This window comes from Falco naumanni, chromosome 1 (genome assembly GCF_017639655.2).
Source record: "Falco naumanni isolate bFalNau1 chromosome 1, bFalNau1.pat, whole genome shotgun sequence".
Classification (NCBI taxonomy): Eukaryota; Metazoa; Chordata; class Aves; order Falconiformes; family Falconidae; genus Falco; species Falco naumanni.
Window position 1 is genome coordinate 31,700,089 of NC_054054.1, and position 12,201 is coordinate 31,712,289.

The 12,201-nt window shown below is 36.7% G+C and overlaps 1 protein-coding gene across 2 annotated transcripts in view; it reads right to left on the reverse strand.

Annotated features, from left to right (window-relative positions):
- Nucleotides 1-12,201, reverse strand: part of STIM2 (stromal interaction molecule 2) — a 73,722-nt gene that overhangs the window by 25,792 nt on the left and 35,729 nt on the right. For both annotated transcript variants that reach the window (XM_040587924.1, XM_040587926.1), the window contains exon 2: nucleotides 9,540-9,670. In XM_040587924.1, coding sequence (XP_040443858.1) covers nucleotides 9,540-9,670 — 131 coding nt within the window. The remainder of the gene's footprint in view (nucleotides 1-9,539; nucleotides 9,671-12,201) is intronic.

Sequence of the window (12,201 nt, forward strand, 5' to 3'; positions counted from 1 at the left end):
ACCCTCTTTCATTCATCTACCACTTCAAAACTTTTTTTGGTTATCAGACATCAGCTTTCTAAAGCCTTTTGATTCCTAAAATAGTTCTATTTAGCTCATACAAACTGCACAAGAATTCTACCTCCTCTTTCCTATGTTTATAACACATAAATACGGATATATACACATACACACATGTATATACGTGAGAAATATAGCAGAAATTTATGAAGTATGTAAGAACAATTGAAAACAGCAGCCTGCTGGGGCAGAGGCAATTACGCAAGTTCTGAAACACGACAGACCAGCAACTGTAAAAGAGCGTGGTAAGCACGGGGAAGGACTGATTGCCGTAACAATATGCAAATGTAAAAATATCTGTAGCATACTCTGTAGTCCAAGTGCAAACTCTGAGTTCTTCCCAAACTGGCACAACTACCATGAAGCTGGCAATTTCCACGGCTAACATACAAGTGCAATCAAAGGATGATTATTTGTTCCTCCTCCATGTTTATTAAAGGGTAAACTGAAGAAATCAAACAATAAGAAATCAAAACAAAACAATCTTCTTATTCACTAATGTCTCTAAGCTTTCCAGATTAAAGTACAGTATCACAGCTGAAGCTGGAAAGAACTGATGTTTGCCCACCTCATCTCTTCCCTTCAGAGTGCAAGTACCTACCATCAACTACCATCCCCAACATGTCTTTTGGAAACTTGTGAAAAACTTACTAAAAAGACAGCAAAAAATACATTATAGCTCCTTCCCTGTAAAAACTATCTCCCTTCATAGAGGGGCTAAGGTACACACTAACACTTCAGCTTTCTAGTGACTGGTGATGCACTGCCCTTGGAGCCTCCAAATGTCAGGCATGGAAAATTGTAAAAACAAACGCTGTAGGCCAATCAAGTTTCTCAAGAGGAACAATGGAATATACGCTGTATGTAAATGTTTAAGCATATTTGCATCTCCTCAGCTAAAATCATACATCGGATCAGTTTTTTTCATGAAAAACTTGCTTCTATCATTACTGCTAGTTGTCAGCAGAGGTTGTAAAACACCTTAGGACAAGAACATTTGAACAGCTACAGGTGCCATCAAAGGAAGTCTGAATTGCTGTTAACAATACCTATATACAGGGTTAGGAATACAGAAGAGAAGGAAGATGCCAACTGAAACAGAAAAGCTACATCTCACCCCAAAGTACTACAAGAAAGCATTCCGATTTAAAAAAATGGGACAGATAGGTTGCCTTGGCACCCAAGATAAGCAATGCCAACAACAGTTTATGGCAAACGTGCAGAATTTCATGTCATTCTGCTATGCAGCCGGCAGAGGGAGCAAAAGTAGTTACTGTATGAATTCACGTTCCCAACGCACCGCCGAACACAGCTAACAAGTGGAGAGGAAAAAACCGAAAAGCCCGGTCTCAAATCTCATCACAAACACAGAAAACAAATCCAAGCTTGAAGGACAAGATTTCCCAGGCGATGAGGATGACAGTGGAAAAAGATCTGGTTTATAATGAGAAAATGTTTAGAATATTTGACTAAGTCCCTCTTTAAAAAAAGGGATCGTCAATGCACAAACTTGTAAGCAGTTCGCATTTAGCAATCAATATGCAGTTACTCCTTAAGGGGAAGGATTATGCATTTATGATAATTACTTCAAGAAAAGAGCCATTCTTCTGTTCAGTCCCACCTATATCACTCCCATACCCTGTAAGAATAACCACAATGACTTCCTCCCTCAACAAGGTTCTCTTACACCAGATGGTCACAATGGTAAAGTTACAGTGTGTATAGCTAGAAAGAGGCCATCATGTTTCAAAGAACGAATGCATTTGCTAATTAAGAGATACATGATATCATCAAACATCTTTCTTTCGCTTAAAAGATCTTTGTTTCAAAACTGGCCTAATACGGAAATTTTCCTTTAAGTAATTGCATCCTAAATTAAAAAAAGCCATAAAAAATTAAAGAAAGCCATAAAAACAGAACAACTCTGGTAAAAAGAGAGGATTTTTCTGTTCCTTGTGGTAGCAGCTAATCTCTCTTCTGTTGCCCTGGTCATTAAGTACACAAAGAAAAGGTTAGAAAAATAACTCTAAATAGGGAGGTTAAAAGAATAAGCTCTAACAAAAAACATCTAAGGATTATCTTAGCCAACATAATTAATCAAGAGGGAGATGGCTTTATAAGACTACAAAGTTGAAACCAAGCAAGCAGTAGATAACTTACCTAAAAAAATCTGTGTGAAATAAGGGGGGGGATCATTTTTAAAAGTAGTTACTCCAAAAACAAGGAAAGAGTAAAAAACCACCACACCTAGAGATCAAAACTCCAGTTTCAAGTCAAAAGTACCATAACAACTGTGCCTCTATAAAAATTCACATCACAAAGCCCAAGGTTAGGCAGTGTAATAGGTGGAGAGAAAACTTTCTCCTCCCTGGAAAGGACAAGACTTGTGGAACCTTGGAAAAGAGTTACAAGGTCACATACACCACAACCTTCCCTCCTCTTCAGAAAGTCTTTAGTTGTAACATCCACCAAAATCCAGTCAACTCTTAATCAAAAACTAACATGAAACAACAACAAAAATCCAACCCTTCCAAAAGGAGGAAAAAAAGGCAGAGCAAAATCCAATACTGGTTTGATACGAAGATAGCACTTACAAACTAAAACTACATGCAAGAATACAAAAAGTTGAAATATGTTAAAGCATGGAAGTTACAAGACATACTTGCTCCTTGAAGAGCAAATGAACAACTGCACACTTTCACAAATGGCAGTGGAAGAGGACAATTAACCACACTCACTAACTGCAGAATGAAGTACTCGTGCTATGTTTATATTTTGTTCTGGGTAAAGGCTCAAGTTTATGATTTTCAGTTTCACCAACTTAAACAGACCCTCTAACTGACAAGTTTACTTTAGGAGCAATTGGTGACATCTCCTGGCTAAGCATTACTGTCTTCCTTGAGCATCTATTTTAATTTATATCTAACACTGTTTAAGGAATTAAACATATTATTTCCTTCAGTTTTATTCCTTCAAAAGAAAACCTGCAAAAGTTACAGTTTCAGTTTTCCCATACTACTACCTTCAGATACAGCTAGTCACTGTCACACAACCTTTTAGTACATTCCCCCCCATCCACCGCTACCGAACTTGTTGCAGTATTAGAATGTCAGACTTACAAGTTACAGTGGCAACTATGTTTTTAAAAGTCAACATACTACGATTCAGGTACTCGGCGTTCACAACCGCCTACCCTACAGAGACAGTTTCTAAAGATGTTACACAGTAAAATAAGAAAATATATTTAAGCATAATAAAAACATTACTGGGAAAACGCAGGCTATAGCCATGAAAGTGTTACCAACTATATCTTAAGTAACCTACCAATTGTTTTGAAAAAAAGATTATGGAAAAAAGCTCAAAACAATATTGTAGCTATTCTACTGCAAAGTAAACTTTGCAATCTCTTAACGGCCAAGCTAGAATTTCCAAGGGGGCATTTCATTGTAGCAGAACTAAATGCCTGCAGTGCTACATAAACGGGTGTAGACAGCTACATATTAGCTTAAATACCTCCAAGGAGGCAAGGCATGAGGTAGGTCTGATCCAAATCACGTTGGAATAGGTTTCCATGCAACCGTGCCCATGAAACACAAGCTGCCTCTCTACAGGACTTCACTGCACAGGCACAGCCATAGACTAACACGGTCCTAAGGTCTTCAGACAAGACAGGGCTCCTACCTATCCTGCTCTGAAAACACAGACTATGCAGACATGTCCAGAGTTGCTTACAAAACTCGAGAAGGCTGGAAGGCATACTGCCTGGGGGCAAATACATCAGCACTTAAATGATAAAATGCCAAGCAAAAAAAGACCTCTATTAACGGATCTCGACAAACTATGGGGATCCAAGTAACCCAATAGCTTTGGAAAAGGTTTGCTCTGTTGGTTAGGAAGCTCAAAATATGTCTTTGAAAGATCAACACGTGTAACAGAATGCTCTTGCACAGTGAGGTATACAAAACACACTGAGGAGCCTTCCCAGTACTACAGAAAACAGTTGTAACGTTTTCAGTTTCTGAACCACTGCAGCAGGTATTTCTCAACCATGCAGATTTTTGCCTAACCAGCTGACAATGAAGTATTACGTAGTTTACATAAATATGAACACCAGTTTAAGGACCTTTATGATACAAAATAAGGACTAAACCAGAATAGTAAGGGAACTTTAAAGGACATCTAACACCTTGCTGAGTGTATAATTCCAGACAACAAAATCAAGCAAGAGCTCAGCCTTATAGCAGAACCAACTAAAAACCTAACACCTGGGCTGGGGTAGGCTCCTGAAATTTAATGAGGTTCCAAGATGCACGAAAGAAGAAGGGAGATTAAGCTTTTGAACTGTCATCCGTTGTTGGGGTTTTTTTTTAACATCTGTTCCATACACAGCTGTACTTCCCCCCTCCCCAAAAATCTTCACTCCCTCCAAGATGCAACAATTGAAAGGAAGAGACATTCTGGCATAAATTTGCTTTTGTCCCAAGAATACAGAAGGGCACTTCACTTAAGTCATCTCAAGTTTAACGTTAAATTCTGAAAGTGTTTTTTCACCTCACACTTTAGGCTTCCAATATCCAAAATACACACACTTAAAATGGCAGCACCACACTATCTTGGCATCTATTCTTCAGGATTTCCTGTCATGGAATTTCTTGCGATTTTGCCTGAAGTATTTTGTACTCACCACTGTCCAGAACAGATTACCGAAACAAATAGGTCTCTGGTCCAAACGAGTAAATCATGTTTTATTCATTTATTAAATATCTCTTAAGGAATTAAAGAACAAAGATAACCACCGACTTCTTTCACCAACTCATCTTATACAAATCAAATAGTTAGCTGTATTTCAGCAGTAATACAGAAAATAATTTCACATTGAAAAGTTATGCTAAATTTTATCTCTCCAGATTATCCCAAAATATAAATATTAGTGTGGAATATTTTAATTTAGCAAGCTTGTAAAATAGATTGTGATGTGTAGATGCATGTACCATTTCAAATGCTAAAAGAAAGGAAACAAACAACCAAGAATATGATTAGCAAACTACATAATAAAAATAAGTAATAAGAACATGAACTGGTTCTCCTTTATTATGAAACTTTTAATCACAAATTAGCACTAAAGAGAAGGTATACTGAAGCATACATTTCTGAATTCACCTCAGTTCTATAAATTATTTTTAACCGAGTTGTTTACATTTGACCTCCATATCTTCTCCATTTTTGTTTCCTTCTGGATGCTTCAACTTTTTTTTTTCCTTTTTAGAGTCCACTCCTTCCTCTTCTCTCAAAAAACACAGCATACTCTCTCTAGACGTAGGTTTGTTCCACCTCTGTCAGTTTATTCGCATCCAAGATGCAAATAACAACCTCAAGCCCTCAAACAATAGCTTCACAGGGCCCATCCGTCCAGAAACAGTCACTTCGGAGGAAGATCTTGGGCTGTCAAATATTCTGCCCATCAAATTTACCATAGCCAAAGTGCTATATTACTATTTATTCCTCATCAGACCATACTAGCTACTTTTTCTGCTTTAAACACTACACAGAAGACAATAATACTCCCTGGGGTTTAGGCCACTAGATTCTTTTTGATTCTTGCCTCCAGACAACATTTTAAGTCAGGCACTTCTGCATTATCACCCCTGATTTTCCAACTTCTTTGACTATACTGTTAAAAACCATTCTCTGATTGTTTCGTACTTTCGATGCTGCACTCTCTTCCTCTCCACAGTGTTTTTTTCCTTTTCTGGTGGTTTTGTGGGAGGGTTTCTTGGGTTGAGATTTTCATTAAGTAATTATTTAAGTGCACTTATAAACTCAAACAAAACATCAAGATTATTAAGTTGATCTATCCAAAGATCCCACACAAAGCTGTAATTGTGCCATTAGCTTTGTGTGACAGTAGACACACTGTTAAGATACTAGTATTTCAAAAACATCAACTTATTTATTTCTACAGAGAGATTCCTTGAGGAAATGACTTGATGTAGGATCTACACATACAGGTTCTTTGGAAACAGGAAAAACCTATGTTAATAGTGAAGAGATAAGTCTGTCATACTGATTGTGTCTTTTCATCATTGAAACAAAATCATGTACACGTGCAACAGATGCTTCCTGAGGCAGATAGCCTCCTACAACACATGACTAAAACCTCAATTAGTAATACATTCTCCCTTTACCCTTTTACAGCTCCCCTCTTTAAACCAGTTTAAACAATTCCAATCTTTCGTATGTTAATAATAAAGTAATAATAGCAAGAACTAGATTTGACTAAAAAAATCATATTAGCCTGCCCCAATGATAAGCATAATCTTTTTCCACATCCATCCTTTTTCTTCTTGTCTGATGTACCATATTTTCTGGTTTTCACACCATGATAGCCTACTTCAGAGAAATCAGTAACTGCACAGTAAAGCATACTTTGAAGTAAGACATAAATTTATTATCTTAACCATTGGGTTTTTTTCAAGTTATACTTCTTGTTTTGAAGTACATAATTCTACACTGAAAATTCAGGGCAAGTATTAGAAAGTTATGTGAAACCTGAATGCAAAAACATTTCTAACATGAGTAGCTAAAGCTCTTCTTTTGTAAGTATTTTGTAATAACTAGAACTAGAAAAAGTATATTGTAGTGAATTTAAAAGTTCAAGTTTTTCGTCTTTATACATCTCTTAAGTTATACCACCCAGTCTAAATTAGGTAACAGGTGAAAGAATAAGGAAAAAACCATCTAACCACTCCATGCTCAAACTAGAGCCCCTCTATCCTCCTCAGAAGACTTCAACAAAACCCTCATGTGTCTTAATGACTAATAAATCCCATGCTAAAAATTCAGATCAGGTTTCCCTACATCAATTTCATCAAGGTCAAATACAAGCTTCTTCCCAGTCCACACAAGGTAGTTCAAAACTGCTTTCAGTATCAGACAATTTATAGGAAATAAAGTTTCTTATAACAGTTCAGATTTTCTTATATCCTAAAAGATCCTTCTGTAGAGAAGGAGTTTTTACGTGAGACTTCATTTTACAGAGGAAAAACAAACTACAACATAAAACCGGGCATGAGTAACATTAGGAAAAGTAATAGCATGCAGATGAAATGTCTGGAATCACTGTTGAAAGTTCTCAACTGGATTAGCAAATTAGAATAGTTAAAATAAATACTTCAACATCTTCAGCTCTTGTTACCTTCCCCTCTCAAAATAACTTCTTTACAAGAACTTACTTCCTTGGTGTAAATATACACTTGGAATTTGTAACACTGTTTTAGTGCTGGTAAAACAGCAGAAACTTACTGTACTTTGTCACATTTTTTCCTGCCAAATAAAAAGCCGATGAATATCTAATCAACATACCTAATACACTGCTCTTCCAGGAGTCTTGCAAGCAAAAACCATGCAGCATGAAACAGGAAATCCATTACCCTGCTGTTAAGTAAAAACCCTGTATTTCATTAAGCTTTACTTCTCAAGTTTTTTTAATTATCAGTCCTCATTCTTATTCAAAACAAGCAATATTACCCACTGTGACAGAACAAAAAACACAAGTCTGGTTTTTAAATAGTGCATATTAGGACAACATTTTTAGCATATATTCAGACCTACTGTAATCAGGTAACTATGTTGTTATAGTGTCAGATCTGTCAAGATTATAGTAAAGATCCAGTAAGTGCTACAACAAGAGCATATAAATTAGTAGTTGAACTTGCAATTAAACCGCATTTCTCATTAATTTCGGGTTTGCTTTTAATGTCTTACAAGAAAGCACTCTATGCAAATACATATTCATCATTGATTTGCATGCAAACTGTACGTAGAAAAGAGCTAGTTTAGGGGGTATTAAATATTTCTTCAATATGTACAGCAAGTAGTTTGAATATACAGTTTCATTCATCTCTCATTACCCCAGCTACAACAACAACCCTCATGAACAGTGTTCTTATTTCAGTCATTTTAACAGAGTTTAAAAGTAGCTTCTGTTGCTTGAGTTTATCTTGACATTCCTCTGGAACAGGAAGAAACTTAAGGTCAAACATAAAAACGGTCCACTGGAAGCTAAGACAGATCTTTTGAACACTAATGAAAAGCTTCCAATGTATAAATATTTCAGTATTTTCTTTTAACTTTCTTAACTTTCAGGTATAACAAATGCAGCACAATGTCAAGAGTTCCACACAGTGCTGAGAAGCTCCTCAGGAAGCTCACACTCATACTTCTGTTTCAGTTTGCAGACTGGATTGTACACTCCCAAGCATTAGTGAAAATAACCAAACATTCTGCAGCAACAGTGCTAGACTATTTCGAGTGCCTGAACTACCTCGCCATGACACTCCCTAAAGGTACAGAGCAGATTATTTTTTTTTTTCCTCCAAAGTTAAAAGGTACATTATTTTATTCTGGACCATTCCCTCCACTGTACTGTATTCTTTCAGAAAATTCACATCAACCAAGCATCGATCACTGTTGATGCTACTTATGCACAGTCACACAGAAAAAGTAAGTAGCATCAAATTAAACTTGACAATGGTAATTCACAACTTAACTCTTTCAGGGAGAGCAATCTTCCCTGAGATGTTACCAAAAAGGGAAGAGAAATCAGGGCTAGATTCCTCTCCCACTCACCTCCAGTGAGAATGGGCTTCAGAACCACATGGCAATACCCTCATTTTTAGGGGACAGGAGATGAGGGGACATCTTCACTCCCCTTCCTTTCTCAAGTCTGTACCTGACAACTGCCAGAAAGCAAAAGCAGCAGTAACAATAAAACTGCATGGATATTTCTATTCCTACCCCATGATTTGAGAATCCTGATAGTAAAGTTGAATAAGTGTAAAGGCAAGTCCTTTGCCAGGACCACCAGGAGCCTGCCTACCAAACCCATTTGAGCACACTCACCAAAAACTTGAGGCAAGTCTGAATAATTTTCCTTACTTCATAGGACTTAATTTACCATTAACCTACAGCAGACATTTACTACTTGCCTGTAAAATGTAAGCAAAAACACACAAGAAAACTTTCTAGACTGCTGTAACGGGTATTGTTTTGCACTGTGAAGTGCCTGGAACAGATCTAAGGTAAATAGAAAAGGTCAGTGATACCTTAAGCAAGAAAAGCTTGGAGCAAAGAAACTGACGTGCCAGGTGGCAGATCATACCAACTCCAACTCTTAGTTGCCTCAATGCAAGTTAAACCAACACCATTTGCCTACCTCTTACACTAATCACAGAAATAACAGCTTTTATACATAGTCATATAAAACTTTCCTTTAGGCTAGAACAATGGACAATAATATCCCATTTCAGACAATTCTAGAAGTTGGACTTCCCTTACACATTTGGCTGTGGGAAGGGCTGAATTAAGAAAAACAGCAACAACTACTCAACGGCTAGAACATAAAAAGCAGCTATATAAAACAGGGAGAAAAAAGAAAAGACAGATTTAAATATGCACAAGTGAAGGCTTTTCACTCCTACCTCGTCACTTTCATCTACTTCAATACCACCATCTTTGTCATCATCCATTTGCTTATGGATCATGCGGAGAGCTTCTAGGCTGAACCGGTCCTCCTCAGTAAAGCACGGTGGGCTGAGTGAACTGCAGGGATCTAGAGGCAGGGGGAACACACAAAAAAAGCCCAGAAATATTAGCTACTGTCACGCTAAAATATAAAGCTTCCAAGCAAGAGAAAGGGCTTGAATTTCTGTAAGTGTATGTATATTTCACTGCACACAGTCACCTGGTCATAGTTGTCAAATTTGGCTGTAAAATAGTAATTCTTGTCAAGAAAAAGTGCAGGGTGGGGTGGGGAGTGTCGTCAGCTCTTTATCCAGAAAGGCGGCCTCGATTGAAATAGTTTGACTTGTGAGGGGTTTTTTTTGCACCCCTCTAACTGCTATCTCCACCTCTTCATCTATCACCCACCCTTAGTAATATATCACTGCAATAGCAAATAAAGCCACTGCATTTTTCAACCTCCTTTCTGAAAGCCTGGGCTAAACAGACAGCAGTGCAGGAAGATAAAGAATTGTCATGTCCTACAATCATAGTTTCATACACAGATAACAAAGGGATGGTAACAACACTGCAGAGTAGACAGTACTGCTTGATGCAAAATATTCATGGAGGACTAAAAAGAAAGCACACCACAAAGAAAATCCAACTGATAATAACACATGATCTCTCAGTCCTGTATGCTCTGATCAAAAACAGCAGAGTCACTGTGAAACAAGATTTCAGATCAAAAATAGCATTTTCATTTGTATTCATCACTGAAGGCTCACAATATATGCTTATCTAATGGCTCTGCTTCCACCACATTACATTGTTATAGCTCTGCTTTTTCCCTTCCACAAGGCACATGCCAAATGCTCCAAGATTCAACAATGCATGATGACTAACTGTCATTAAAGATCGGTCTTTCACAGACTTTGGCACTAATAGCTAGGTATTTCATTAATTCTGACCTACCGAACACCATCAAAGAATAGAAGGTGGAGAAGAACACACAAATAATTTTTTGGAAGTTCAGCTTTAATGAGACTGTAAATTCCCTTTGTAATAGCTATTATAAAAATACACTGACTAGATCCCATAAACTGGTATACTCCAATCACATCAAAGCAAATTAAATTGAGGCAGCATACGAGTAATTTTTGCTTCTTCTAGTCTATCAAAGGATTAAGCTTTCATATTACTGCAGAACTTATTAAATGCTCATTTATATAAGTAAAAGGATGCACATATAGAAATTGATAGGAACCAGCATTTGCACAGAAAAATAAATTATTTCAGTATTTCCATACCAATTGAATTGGCATGATTCTGCTTTTCTGTGTATTATAAATTTAAAATAATCAGTAGAGGATAAGAGTCAGTTTGCATAAGGCTACAAAGCAGAAGTACAAAGATAGCAACCACAACATAGCTAGAATCTCAAATGCATGTTAATAGGACTGATCCCTGCAGCTAAACATGAGTCAAAGCATTCTTACTTTATCCACCAGTTTTATTATACAGAAGTTAATAGTTACCTGTTATCTGTGCCCATGTATCAATTAAAAAAATAAAAAGCAAACAAAAAAACCCACAAAAAACCCAGACACCTCACTGACACGGTCTCAGAATAGAGAAAGGCTGGGTTTAGAACTATTTCATATAGATCAGAGACAAATTACTAAACATTAAATCAGGCCACAACAAACAACTTTCAGTTTTGGAATGCAACTAATATTTCATGAAAAAAGTGAAGCCACGTAATTTTTTTACAATTTAAAAAATATCTATTTCATTTGCCCATCTTTGTTTCATTAGAAAAGGTTTGATTTTCACAATACACAGCTTTTAGATTTTTGCCTTGCAATGAAAAAAATCACTATCATTGGAGGAGGTAAAAGGACTTATCCTTGTAAAACAGAGTGTTTGCTGTAGAATGGCTTCTCTTGCAATGCAATCAATCACCTAAAAATTTTACTAATAATTAAATTCCAACAACCATAAACAAAGAATGTGGCACTAAAATACAATCATATATCAGAAGAACCATCTTTGTACTGCCAGATCTGTATTTCTAAGTTAGAAGAAAGTATAATTGTCAAAACAGATAAACAGGTCCCTCAAACACACCCAACTTCTTCAATTTATACTTAGTTCTATTCTTACATAGAAGAAAATATCAGAGAAATTTTCACAGTTTGCAAGCACCCCCTCAAATGTTTTTCCATTTTATTTAGCTGAAAGCCCAGTTTTTCAAATCAAAAAGGTTTTCTCAGAGCACACTTTCTCCAAACTGAGGTTGATCAGTTTCTTAATCATAATACTTATTTATCTTTAACTTTTTGGTTATTTTAGCACAAGGGCACTTTTAAGAGCTATGGCTTTTCTTGAGAGAAACAAACAGGCTGCTTGCGTTTCAAATGTCCCGTGCACTGACTCCAGGAACACTTGATGTCTCTCTCAAGAGATGATAGAGTTCCAATTGCTTGTTTGGGGACTAAGTAGTAACATGGAGTAGCACCACATCTCAACTGTAATAAAAATGAACCCGCTCTAAACAGAATCCAGATTTACCTTCAAGCTTATTTTCATATGGTGAAATTAAACATTCCCAGACTAACAACACTTGTCAACCCCTCTTTA